The sequence below is a fragment of the Gobius niger genome (genome assembly GCF_951799975.1).
Source record: "Gobius niger genome assembly, chromosome: 5".
Lineage (NCBI taxonomy): Eukaryota > Metazoa > Chordata > Actinopteri > Gobiiformes > Gobiidae > Gobius > Gobius niger.
In genome coordinates, this window is record NC_136856.1 from 40,436,881 (window position 1) to 40,450,437 (window position 13,557).

At 42.1% G+C, this 13,557-nt stretch overlaps 1 protein-coding gene across 8 annotated transcripts in view; it reads right to left on the minus strand.

The window, feature by feature from the left end:
- Positions 1 to 301: 301 nt before the first annotated feature.
- slmapa (sarcolemma associated protein a) overlaps positions 302 to 13,557 on the minus strand; it is a 94,886-nt gene continuing 81,630 nt past the window's right edge. For 6 of the 8 annotated variants that reach the window (XM_079555994.1, XM_079555993.1, XM_079555989.1 and 3 more), the window contains 3 exons: positions 12,909 to 13,080; positions 12,697 to 12,831; positions 302 to 466 (listed from right to left, as the gene is read on the minus strand). In XM_079555994.1, the coding sequence (XP_079412120.1) occupies positions 371 to 466; positions 12,697 to 12,831; positions 12,909 to 13,080 (403 nt within the window). In that variant the 3' untranslated portion in view covers positions 302 to 370. Of the gene's footprint in view, positions 467 to 8,299; positions 8,387 to 12,696; positions 12,832 to 12,908; positions 13,081 to 13,557 lie in introns of all 8 variants that reach the window. The other 2 variants (XM_079555992.1, XM_079555991.1) reach the window with 1 other exon arrangement.

Below are 13,557 nucleotides of genomic sequence, written 5' to 3' on the forward strand. Positions count from 1 at the left end.
TAAAAACGTGTGGCGCTGTTTTGAATAATTCAGCAGTGAGACGAAACCCAGGAAGCCCCCACCAAAAGAGCGAGAGAGCCGAGAATAAAAACAAAAACAAAAGTTCTAAAACGCAAAAGAAAAAATCTGCTCCTGCGTAACAAACCGCGACCTTATATCCCTCTACAATTATGTACAATTAGACTTTTTACAGGTGAAGCTCTCCGGAGCGCGCGGGGCCGTTTCGGAGTCGGATTTTGCTTGATTTTAACGAGTCCGTTTCCCAAAAGTGGAGGTTGTTTTTTTTTCTCCCCCCTGCACACACTTTTTTTTTTTTTCTCTTTAAAGTTGATTTTTTTTGAAGAATCATCGTAGTTCGGCCTCCGGTCCCCTAGGTGGCGCTGCTCTTGGAGAGGTTTGGGTAAAGAATGGCTGCTGTCACGGCGACCATCACTGCGACGACCGGCATCCAGGGGCTCCAGCCGCTCTGAGGAGCAACGGCAGAACAAACGGGGAGGGTTTGGGTGAGACTGATGCGGTTTTCATGATGTTTGAAGAAAGTCAAGCAACAACAACAACAGAAGAAGAAGAAGACGAAGACCACGTCCACATAAAAACAGGTTTGAGTGGGGATTTGAAGCAGCTACTATGGGCCTCAGGTAGGGCTGTGCAATTAATCGAAATTCGATCACGATTTCGATTACAACAGTAAACGATTACAAAATTAGCATAATCGCAAAAAATCGATTATATATATTTTTTTTTTTTTCAATATATATATATATTTTTTCAATATTTTTTTTTTAACATTTTTTTTTTCTAATTTTTAATTTTGGGATTTTTGTCACTTTTTTGATGGATTTTTGTCTTTTTTTAAAAATGGATTTTTGTCATGTTTTTGATGGATTTTTGTCACTTTTTTGCTGGATTTTTGTCACTTTTTAAATGGATTTTTGTATTTTTTTTGATGGATTTTTGTCACTTTTTTGCTGGATTTTTGTCACTTTTTTGCTGGATTTTTGTCACTTTTTTGCTGGATTTTTGTATTTTTTTGATGGATTTTTGTCACTTTTTTGCTGGATTTTTGTCACTTTTTTAATGGATTTTTGTCACTTTTTTGCTGGATTTTTGTCACTTTTTTGCTGGATATTTGTCACTTTTTTGCAGGATTTTTGTCACTTTTTTGCTGGATTTTTGTATTTTTTTGCTGGATTTTTGTCATTTTTTTGCTGGATTTTTGTCATTTTTTTGATGGATTTTTGTCATTTTTTTTGCTGGATTTTTGTCATTTTTTTGCTGGATTTTTGTAACTTTTTTGCTGGATTTTTGTCACTTTTTTGCTGGATTTTTGTCACTTTTTTAATGGATTTTTGTATTTTTTTGATGGATTTTTGTCATTTTTTTGCTGGATTTTTGTCACTTTTTTGCTGGATTTTTGTCACTTTTTTGCTGGATTTTTGTCATTTTTTTTTATGGATTTTTGTCACTTTTTTGCTGGATTTTTGTCACTTTTTTGCTGGATTTTTGTCACTTTTTTGCTGGATTTTTGACACTTTTTTGATGGATTTTTGTCATTTTTTTTGATTGATTTTTGTATTTTTTTGCTGGATTTTTGTATTTTTTTGCTGGATTTTTGTCATTTTTTTGCTGGATTTTTGTATTTTTTTGCTGGATTTTTGTCACTTTTTTGCTGGATTTTTGTCATTTTTTTGATGGATTTTTTTAATTTTTTTGATGGATTTTTGTCACTTTTTTGATGGATTTTTGTCACTTTTTTGATGGATTTTTTTAAAGGCAACAAATAATCGTGTGAATAATCGTGATTTCAATCATGACAAAAATAATCGTGATTATTATTTTTTCAATAATCGAGCAGCCCTAGCCTCAGGTGAGTACAGCACAGATCTGTAATAACTAGTAAATTCATTGGAACTAATGTCCAGCTGTGGCGGCCATTTTGTTACTGTCCATTCTGTTCAAGAACTTATGAAAACTAATGAGACTCCACGACTTTTGTGATTTCCTTATTATTGACTTGATCATTTCCTTTTTATAGAAGTGTCTCCAAACTAATATATCCATGTTTTAGGATAGAACGTGAGAAAATGACTTTAACCTCTTAACTCCCGCCTGAACCGAAAGGAGCTTTTTCCTCACGTCAGATTTTTTTCTCCATAATTTTTTTGTTGGGTTTTCAACTCATTTTTGTAACTTTTTTTTTTTTTAATCATTTTTTGTCAAATTTTTGTCATTTTTTTGTAATTTTTTTGTAATTTTTTTGGTCAAATTTTAGTCCATTTTTTTTGTCAATTTTTGTCACTTTTTTGTCACATTTTTTGTAATTTTTTTGGTCAAATTTTTGTCCATTTTTTGGTCATTTTTTGGTCACTTTTTTGTCACATTTTTTGTCACATTTTTTGTAATTTTTTTGTATTTTTTTTGTAATTTTTTTGTATTTTTTTTGTAATTTTTTGTCATTTTTTTTGTATTTTTTTTTGTCATTTTTCATTTTTTTTTGTCATTTTTTTGTAATTTTTCATTTTTTTTGGTCATTTTTTTTTGTCAATTTTTTGTAATTTTTTGGTCAATTTCTTGTGACATTTTTGCCACTTTTTCATCAATTTTGTGTCACTTTTTTGTCAATGTTTTCTCACTTTTTTCTCACATTTCCATCATTGTTTTCGTCTCAGTTTTGTTGCTATTTTCACAGCTTTTTTTCCAGAAGCTTTTGGATTGGGGTAAAGCCAAACTGGAGAGAATGTGCTCGGTTCAGGCGGGAGTTTAGGGGTTAATAAGTAAAGTAAAATAAATGTATTCATTGACATTTTACAGTGTGACATTTCTTTTTCTGTAACTGAGCGCATTTGGCCTCCCAGTGTTTTCCTACAGCTCCAAATGGGGTGAAGTTAGAAGCGAATAAGCTCTTCCACCCCTGTTTGGAAACCCCTGATCTACAATATCTGTACTTTCATTCATGGACATTTCTCCCATTGACTCTCTATCAACATTTGGATAATAGAACAATCGCAAGATGGCCGCCACAGCAGGGAAACTGTTGAAATGTCCCGTCTACAGTTTTATTATAGATCTGTTCTGTAGCTGCTTTTTACAAAAACCCTGATGAGTGACAGTAAGGAAGGACTTTTGTTCTTTTTTTTGGTTGAATCCATGTTTTTCTTGTGGACCTGGTCAGTCTTTAACGTCAAAACATGAAGCCCCTTTGATCCCATAGTGTTTGTAACAGTTCATTATACAATAGATTCAGTTTAAAGACATTTGCAGAGTAACTTTGTGGAAAAAGCAAAGACAACTCTCAATGGTAAAGGATTGAACTCAAAAAAGGACAAAATAAAGTGAATAAAACGATGCAAACTCAAGGGTCGAAGAGGCTTCAAAATCAAAAGAACCCAAACATAAAACATGAGCCAACTTTCCCACAAACCAGCGGAAAGCGAAACAAAACGAGCAACAAAACGGGTAAAATGAAGAGAAAAATAACAATGTGAGACAAATGAAGACGAGAGCAAAAACCCGGAACTTCAAAATAAACAAGCAGAAAGTCTCATGCAGGAAACGGAAACGAATGAGGAATTAACCTCTTAACTCCCGCCTGAACCGAGAGCTTTTTCTACAGTTCAGCTTTACCCAAATCCTGTAGGCCAGTGTAACGCCTCGTTTGAAAGACCTACAAAACTAAATTGATCTTTTTCCTCACGTCAGATTTTTTTTCATCACTTTTTTTGTTGGGCAGTCGTCTCATTTTTGTCAAATTTTCGGGACTTTTGTCACTTTTTCGTCAAATTATTCAATTTTTTTGTCAAATTCTTATCACTTTTTTGTCCATTTTTCGTCAAATTTTTCTCACTTTTTGGTCAATTTTTTTGTCCATTTTTGTCATTTTTTGTACGTTTTTTGGTAAATTTTTTGTAATTTTTTTCTCACTTTTTTTGTCAATTTTTTGACACTTTTTCGTCAAATTATTCGCATTTTTTTGGTCAAATTCTTATCACTTTTTTTGTCAATTTTTTGTCGTTTTTTTGTACATTTTTTGACACTTTTTCGTCAAGAATGACAAAAAATGCAAATAATTTGACGAAAAAGTGTCAAAAAATGTACAAAAAAACGACAAAAAATTGACAAAAAAAGTGAGAAAAATTTGACAAAAAATGTGCGAAAAAAAATCGAAAAAGTGACAAAAAACGTACAAAAAAATTGACAAGAAAGTGAGAAAAAATGAACAAAAAAGTGATAAGAATTTGACCCAAAAAATGCGAATAATTTGATGAAAAAGTGTCAAAAAATGTACAAAAAAAGTGAGAAAAAAATGTACAAAAAATGGAGAAAAAAGTGAGAAAAAATGAACAAAAAAGTGATAAGAATTTGACAAAAAATGCGAATAATTTATCACTTCGTCCATTTTTTCTCAATTTTCCGTCAAATTTTTCTCACTTTTTTCTCAATTTTTTTGTCAATTTTTCGTCATTTTTTTGTACATTTTTTGTCACTTTTTCGTCAATGTTTTCGTCACTTTTGTCACATTTTCATCCTTGTTTTCGTCTCAGTTTTGTCGCCATTTTCACTCCTTTTTTCCAGAAGCTTTTGGATTGGGGCAAAGCTGGAGAAAAGGTGCTCGGTTCAGGTGGGAGTTAGGGGGTTAAGACAAATGAAAAGACGAGATGAGGTCTGGCTTTTTAAAGGAAGATTGTTCTCGTTTAACATTGTTTAGGATGTCGCTACATGAGGGAAACTATGTAAATATGGGGAAAACCAAACCTACTTTTAGATCTTTGTTGAATAATTTAACCACCATTTTCTAGAGTTGGTGAATATTTTTTTCTTGACACAATAAACTGTGAATGAGCTGAACTCAGATGTTTCTTTTTCACATGTAGAAATACTCTATGGGAGCAAAAGACATTCACTCGACTGCAGATTGAATGTTATATAAACGTGTGAGACACTGCAGGTGAAGTAGAAACACATTAGAGAAGTCACTTTGAAACGTTTGCTTTAATCACGGCCACGACAGGAAGAAAATGCATCTCCTGTCGTTTGGTGTTTCGTATAAACATGATAAACAGTGTGTATATATTTTCAGTAACACATGTTCGGCTTTTCCCAAATCTAAAAGCTTCGAGTTTAGCTTTGAAAGACCGAGAAAAGATGATATTAACGGATCTTTTTTCCTCACGTTGTTGCCGTGATGTCGTCTCTTTATGTTCTTTTTAGTCTCATCTTTGTCTGACACATTATTTTGTAAACTCTGCCAAAAAAATAATGATTTATAAAAGTGTTGTAGGTCAGAGCGCATTTTCTCCAGTTCAGTTTTACCCAAATCTAAAAGCTTCTCGAGCTTACAGCCGATAGGCCAGTGTAAAGCCTCATTTGAAAGCTAAGACCTGATCTAAGCAGTGTTAATGTCGTCGACTGAAATATTGAGTCGTAATTTTAGTCAAACTATAATTTAATTTTAGTCCAATTAAGCGTTTGAGACTAAAACTGTGACTAAAATGTCCACATATTTTCGTCGACTAAAATACGACTAAATAAAAATGAAAAGTAGAGACTAAAATCATCGAAACTCCTGACAGTCTGGAAGGGAATTATTAAGGCTCATTCTTACTTCACAAGACGCAAGAACTTCTTGCTCTTGCACCCTGAGATGCAGAACAAAATGACATCACTTTTGCGACAATAAAGTGACTTCATTTTGTTCTGCATCTCAGGGTGCAAGAGCAAGAAGTTCTTGCGTCTTGTGAAGTATGAATGAGCCGTTATTTAGAATGATCTGAGGTTCTTTCAAAGGATCAGCTCTGAGCTTTGTTCATGTGGAGCAGCTCCATGAAGCAGAGGAACATAATTAAATATGATTATAGTAAATATTATAAATGCAAAGTCCACTAAATTTGTCTTAATTTTAGTCGACTAAAACTAGACTAAAATTAACGATCATTTTCGGACTAAAAATCGCGACAAAAGTTAAATTACTAAATAAATAAAATGGTTTTGTCAAAATTAACACTGGATCTAAGGTTGTATTTTGTTAATTTTTTTGCTTTCTGACGCGTTTTTGTCGCCTGTCCTGTTGCGTTTTTGTTGCTTTTTCATAACTTTTTTGTCGCCTGCTTTTCCGCTTTTTCAAGAAGCTTTTCAGATTTGGGTAAAGCCAATCTGGAGAAAGTGCACTTGGTTAAGGCGGGGGTTAAGAGGTTAAACATGTGTCCAAACCCCCTTTGCTCTGCCCTCAGCAGGGAGGGGCCTGGTCAGTGATTGGATGGGAGAATGTTTAGTAACACCAGGAAGCCTAACGAATGTAGTGAGTGGTTGGTGGGGGTCGGAGGGGCCGATGGCGCAGACTGGTTGCCTCGCTTCCGTCAGTCTACCCCAGGGCAGCTGTGGCTACAATAGTACCTTACCACCACCGAGTATGGAGTGAATGAATAATGCAATGTAAAGAGTCTTTGAGTGTCCAGAAAAGAGCTATATAAAACCAATGCATTATTATTATTATTATTATAACATTTCCCAATTTAGTTAAATGTTAGTCTTTTGGTGGTGTTTCTGATGTAGTGTTTTTTTTTTTGTCTCGTTTTGACACAATTATCAGAAAAACGATTTACTTACAGTTTGTGTTTAATTAAATGGAACATATCGTGTAGAAACGGTTTAGTGAAATATCACAATAAAATCATCGTGAGTGACTTCAATATCGTGAAGGCGGAGTTTAGACTCTTTTCCTTCAGCCGCATTAAGGAGTCGGGGAAGCTGCAGACCCGGAGCCGAGACAGAAACACCGTGAAGCCAATCCACCGTGAGAGAGCGCCCTCTGCTGGTAAAGACGGATACACGACGGTATCAGGTCTTAGGAGGATTGATTTGATCAAGTGAACGAAGGTAAGACTTTAACAGAATTATTTCATTTTTTTAATTTCTTATGAACCAATTTTTAAATCATAGATGCTTCTGTTGTTTGATAAAAGATGACACATTAACGAGCGTTTATGCTCGTTGTAAATGAGTAAAAACAATAAATAATCCCAATTACATGATACCCAAAAATGCAGGCTGTAAAGTAAATATATAATGTATTCGTAATTATGTATTACGGGTTCCTTTTACTTTCTGTGGCAAATTATTGCATATTTTAATTTGAAAGAATCTTGGCCTGGACACTGGAGATTTTTTTTTTTATCTCAATGAGTTTCATCCTGGATAAATAAATAAATAAAAAAGTTATGGCACCAATATTAATGGCACATAGTTGCCTGTGATCGTCATTCCAGACTAGTTTTGACCGTATTATCATTATCATTATCATTATCATCATCATATTATTATTATTATTATTATTATTATTATTATTATTATTATTAGCCCAGAATTACAACGTGTGATTTTTCCACATTAATGACGTCAGTGTTGATCTTTTGTTTTGCTGCTGAGTTTAGGAAACAGGGAAAACCCTGACGGTACAAATGTTATTTTTTACTGTGTTCTTGCATCTGCAAACTGACATTATTAACCTTATGATTTCTCTCCTTTCTTTACTGATACAGCACTGGCCATTTCCACAATAAACATGTGACTTTGTTCCAAAATATTGTCTCTGTCCCTTATTGAACAAATGAAGGCCTGTCCTACAAAATACAATGAAAGGAGTAAAACACAGTTTTAATTTAATAAAAAAAACCAAATAACAGCACATGTCGCCTAAACTAAGCTACATGTCAACACATTCTAAATTACACAAAATAATCCCGACGATACAACTGTAAAACATGAGTTTAATACCGTCGTATATCAGTCTTTACCAGCAGAGGGCGCTCTCTCACGGTGGATTCGCTTTTCACGGTGGATTTGTGTCGTCTCCGGGTCTGCAGCTGAACATTATTGGCATTAAGTAACTTTGTAGGAAACTGCCTCGAAAACTGACCCCTGCATTAAAACCTTTCACCTGCCGTGTCTCAGCTGGACTCGCTACAGCTGGACTCGCAACAGCTGGACTCGCAACAGCTGGACTGGCCGTTAAGTAAAGCAACGACATTCAAACTTTATTTATGTCCCTGTGAACTCAGAGAAACCCTGCACAAAACCTGTCAGTGATCCTTTAAAAAGCAGAGGAGCAGAAGCAGCGAGAGCAGAGTCAGACGACACAGAGACATGAGATGAAGACAGAGGAGGAAACACCGGCCCAGTGAGCCCCGGGTCGACCCAGGACACCCCCCCCCCCCCCCCCCCTCCTCACTCGGGACGGTGCTTCCCCCCCAGGTCTGAATGGTTTCACACAGACACATGTTCATGGGCAGCGGGGCCTGGATACCTTCTACCACAAATGTCCGAAACACCAGTACAGCGCAGCCAGCACTAGGCCCATGAGGATGGCTGGGACGGGCTGTAGGAGGGAGGGCTAAAGGGGGGGAGAAATCAGGAGCAAATTCAACTCAAATCAGCAACAGATTCAACGCAAATCAGCACGGACGATGGGGGAGCGTCAGCGGAGGAGGACACGGCCCAGTGGAGGCTCAGGCTTCACACCGTTATTACCACTGGACACAGGAATGACCGCTTCAGTCAGGACTTAACCTCCGAAACCTCCACCTGAACCGAGCACGGGGTCTCCTGTGGCTTCACCCAAATCTAAATGCTTCGAAAACAACGAAAGAGCAACAAAAAGTGGAGAAAACATGACAAAGAAGCTACAAAAGAGGCATCAGCTTTGTAGAACGTAGCTTACACTGGCCTACAGGCTGTGAGCTCCAGTCGAGAAGCTTTTAGATTTGGGTAAAGCCGATCTGGAGGAAATGCACTCGGTTCAGGCGGAGGGTAAGAGGTTAAAGGGTTAAGGAAGGAACGTTTTGCTTTGTAAATAGATTTCCTGAACCAAAGGGACTGAAGTATTTGCTAAACTAATATAAGAGTCACAGGCACTTAAAGCAGAACTAAGTAACTCCTGCCCCTAGAGGCCATAAGCGCCACTGCAGGTGCTGTAGCATGTTGTGTTTTTGTACTTATTGTCCGTGAGAGTAAATATTACGCTGACAAAAAAGACAAAGGGACAGAGGGAGATTGTTCATCCAATTATACAATGGAAAAATTGATGGAAAAAGTGGCAAAAATGTCACAAGAAAAAAAATGACAAAAAAATGATCAAATTTTGATAAAAAAAATTGAGAAAAATGTGTCAAAAAATGAGAAATTTTTTGTAATTTTTTTGTAATTTTTATGTCACATTTGATAAAAAAAATTGACATAAAAATGGCAAAAAATTGATAAAAAATTTGACAGAAAAGACAAAATGTGAAATAAAAATGACAAAAATTGGATAAAAAATTGATAAAAATTTGACCAAAAAAAATTAAAATGTGTCTTATTAATTGTCTTGGAGAGTAAATCCTACGCTGACAGGAAAGACAAAGGGACAGAGGGATGTTGTTCATCCAATTACACAATGGAGATCATTTTTGTTACTCAAACTTAATACTGCTTAAGTGGCGCTAGCCCGCTGTTAGCTTCATTTTCCTGATTCCATTAGTGTGTATTGGTGACTCTGACCCGGTGCAGGAAAGCTGCAAGTGTGTTTTTCTGGCCCGAGACACCAGGGGGAGATGAAGGACCCTCCAATCATCCCATTAACACTTGCATATAGCTCCACAGTCCCGCCCCTTTCAGTCCTGTGGCTCCGGAAGCAAAAAAACCCCGTCTCCACGAAAAACTCAAATATTAAGAGTTTAACGTCAGCGTTAAAGCTAATCAGCTACGTAGCAATTCGTGACCATAAAATGTTTGATTTCAATCCAAAAAGAAGACGACATGTTGAAGAAAAGGCAAAGGTACAAGGCTGTGACATCATTCACTTCCTGACTATAGAAACTCCGTATCCCAGGAGCCTTTGCGACATCGCGCCCGCTGGTCAAGGCAACCAGGTTTTCAGCAAACACGGCCAGTTTCTTTTATTTTCAGACAAAAGTTCTGTATTATTTCACTATTAAACAATCTGAATCTGCTAATGTGAATAAAAATGATGATGGTTCGTTTAATTGGATCGTTGGGAACATTATTCTGACGTTTTTCTTCCTCTCAGTGTTAGATGTGGATAAAACGTCCACTCTCTGCCTGCTTTATGTTTGAATACATTGTTTATGATATGTCGTCTACATTACAATAAATAAACACGTGAAGCTCCATCAATCAAAAGCCTCGTAGTCGATCATGGGACTCCCGAGCATCCTGGGTAATGTAGTTCTAGGACGAAGGCTCGCAGTTAAACCAGATGGATCTCAGACTGTGGAGAGGAGGCGGGACTGTGGAGAGGAGGCGGGACTGTGGAGAGGAGGCGGGACTGTGGAGAGGAGGCGGGACTGTGGAGAGGAGGCGGGACCGTGGAGAGGAGGCGGGACCGTGGAGAGGAGGCGGGACTGTGGAGAGGAGGCGGGACTGCGGAGAGGAGGCGGGACTGCGGAGAGGAGGCGGGACTGCGGAGAGGAGGCGGGACTGCGGAGAGGAGGCGGGACTGCGGAGAGGACTGTGGAGAGGAGGCGGGACTGTGGAGAGGAGGCGGGACTGCGGAGAGGAGGCGGGACTGCGGAGAGGAGGCGGGACTGCGGAGAGGACTGTGGAGAGGAGGCGGGACTGTGGAGAGGAGGCGGGACTGTGGAGAGGAGTTGGGACTGTGGAGAGGAGGCGGGACTGTGGAGAGGAGGCGGGACTGTGGAGAGGAGGCGGGACTGCGGAGAGGAGGCGGGACTGCGGAGAGGAGGCGGGACTGCGGAGAGGAGGCGGGACTGCGGAGAGGAGGCGGGACCGCGGAGAGGAGGCGGGACCGCGGAGAGGAGGCGGGACCGTGGAGAGGAGGCGGGACCGTGGAGAGGAGGCGGGACTGTGGTGAGGAGGCGGGACTGTGGTGAGGAGGCGGGACTGTGGAGAGGAGGCGGGACTGTGGAGAGGAGGCGGGACTGCGGAGAGGAGGCGGGACTGCGGAGAGGAGGCGGGACTGCGGAGAGGAGGCGGGACTGCGGAGAGGAGGCGGGACTGCGGAGAGGAGGCGGGACTGCGGAGAGGAGGCGGGACTGTGGAGAGGAGGCGGGACTGCGGAGAGGAGGCGGGACTGCGGAGAGGAGGCGGGACTGTGGAGAGGAGGCGGGACTGTGGAGAGGACTGTGGAGAGGAGGCGGGACTGTGGAGAGGAGGCGGGACTGTGGAGAGGAGGCGGGACTGTGGAGAGGAGGCGGGACTGTGGAGAGGAGGCGGGACTGTGGAGAGGAGGCGGGACTGTGGAGAGGAGGCGGGACTGTGGAGAGGACTGTGGAGAGGAGGCGGGACTGCGGAGAGGAGGCGGGACTGTGGAGAGGAGGCGGGACTGTGGAGAGGAGGCGGGACTGTGGAGAGGAGGCGGGACTGCGGAGAGGAGGCGGGACTGTGGAGAGGAAGCGGGACTGTGGAGAGGAGGCGGGACTGCGGAGAGGAGGCGGGACTGTGGAGAGGAGGCGGGACTGTGGAGAGGAGGCGGGACTGTGGAGAGGAGGCGGGACTGTGGGGAGGAGGCGGGACTGTGGGGAGGAGGCGGGGCTGTGGAGAGGAGGCGGGACTGCGGAGAGGAGGCGGGACCGTGGAGAGGAGGCGGGACCGTGGAGAGGAGGCGGGACTGCGGAGAGGAGGCGGGACTGTGGAGAGGAGGCGGGACTGTGGAGAGGAGGCGGGACTGTGGAGAGGAGGCGGGACTGTGGGGAGGAGGCGGGACTGTGGGGAGGAGGCGGGGCTGTGGAGAGGAGGCGGGACTGCGGAGAGGAGGCGGGACCGTGGAGAGGAGGCGGGACCGTGGAGAGGAGGCGGGACTGCGGAGAGGAGGCGGGACTGTGGAGAGGAGGCGGGACTGCGGAGAAGAGGCGGGACTGTGGAGAGGAGGCGGGACTGTGGAGAGGAGGCGGGACTGTGGAGAGGAGGCGGGACTGTGGAGAGGAGGCGGGACTGTGGAGAGGAGGCGGGACTGTGGAGAGGAGGCGGGACTGTGGAGAGGAGGCGGGACTGTGGAGAGGAGGCGGGACTGTGGAGAGGAGGCGGGACTGTGGAGAGGAGGCGGGACTGTGGAGAGGAGGCGGGACTGTGGAGAGGAGGCGGGACTGTGGAGAGGAGGCGGGACCGTGGAGAGGAGGCGGGACTGTGGAGAGGAGGCGGGACCGTGGAGAGGAGGCGGGACTGTGGAGCTCTATTACCCCCAAAGGGACGACGTAAAGGATTTATCCCGATAAACAAGTTCCTTAGTGCTGCTTTAAGTTGACGTGACGCTGATTCTACACTCGACTCTGTACAATATTTACCAAACGCTGCCTTTCTCCACAAATACACCCAGCGATCAGCTAGAACTGAGCTTTAAACAAAGTATTACGAGATTTTATTCAGGTTTTTACAAGACAATCCGAACAGGTCTGGCTTAAGTTGGTCAAATGTTTGGTCTGTGTCCAGTTGTAATAACGTATCGAGCTAAAACACAAACAGCCACATTCAAAAACAGACAAAAACTCAGTGAAAACATTGGGACTAAGCACTGCTATGTGAGAATCATCTTAAACTCATTGATTTAAACACTTAGTGGCGTTAATATAAATTGGGTTGTGGATAAAGTTTGCAGAGGTTAATGCTGTGAATGTGAAAGACTAAAGACTCCTCAGACAGATCTATGTGTGGTATCCATGACTGCATCTCCTGTGCTTCCTCACTCACCGAGGCGCTCTTGTCCTGCAGGACTTTGAGGCTGGTCCTGCACTGCTCCAGCTCGTGGTGGATGTTCAGCTTCTCCTTCTCCGTCCGCTCGTATCTCTGACGCAGGTCCAACAGCTGCGACTGCGTGTCCTCGTACTGGCAGAACCGAGAGCGTGGGATCAGGCACAGGTTCCCCCACAGTCGTGTTAGCATTAGCATTAGCCGGTACGCACCTCTCTCTGCAGGGTGGAGGTCCTCTCCTGGGCCTGGTCCAGCTGGCTGCGGAGGCGGCTGGCGTCCTGAAGGTGCTGGTTTTCTAAAGAGCCCAGTTTGTCCTGGAGAACCTCCTCTCGCTTCTCCAGAGACTCCAGACTCGAGCTCAGATCCTGGCTCTGCTGCTTCGAGCTGCGACGCACAACAACATCAGCGTCAGGAGGCAAAACATAAAAATGCATCACGAGTGCTGGAAAGCGTCACCAACTGTGTGAGGATTCAATTGTTCAGAACATCCATAGTTATGAACATTTTTGAAAAGCTAATCAAATCAGAAATTCTTGGAAAAACTGAGCCTGCACTTGACCCCGTGCAGTTCGAAAAGAGGCGCTTCATCTGCTCCTCAAACACCTGGAGGGAAAGGGGACTCACGCACGCCTTCTTTTTATTGACTTCACATCAGCTTTTAATACGGTGCAGCCATATGTGCTGCCTCATGGAACATTTTAACCTTGATTTAAACATCGTAGGCCTGGGTTCTTGACTTTTTAACTAAAAAGTCAAAGAGTGAGAGTCAGTGTGAACTCTCTGATCAGTGCACTGTTTCGACAGGCTCACCCCAAGGTTCTGTTCTCTCACCCCTGTTGTTTAAGAAGAAGTAGAAGAAGA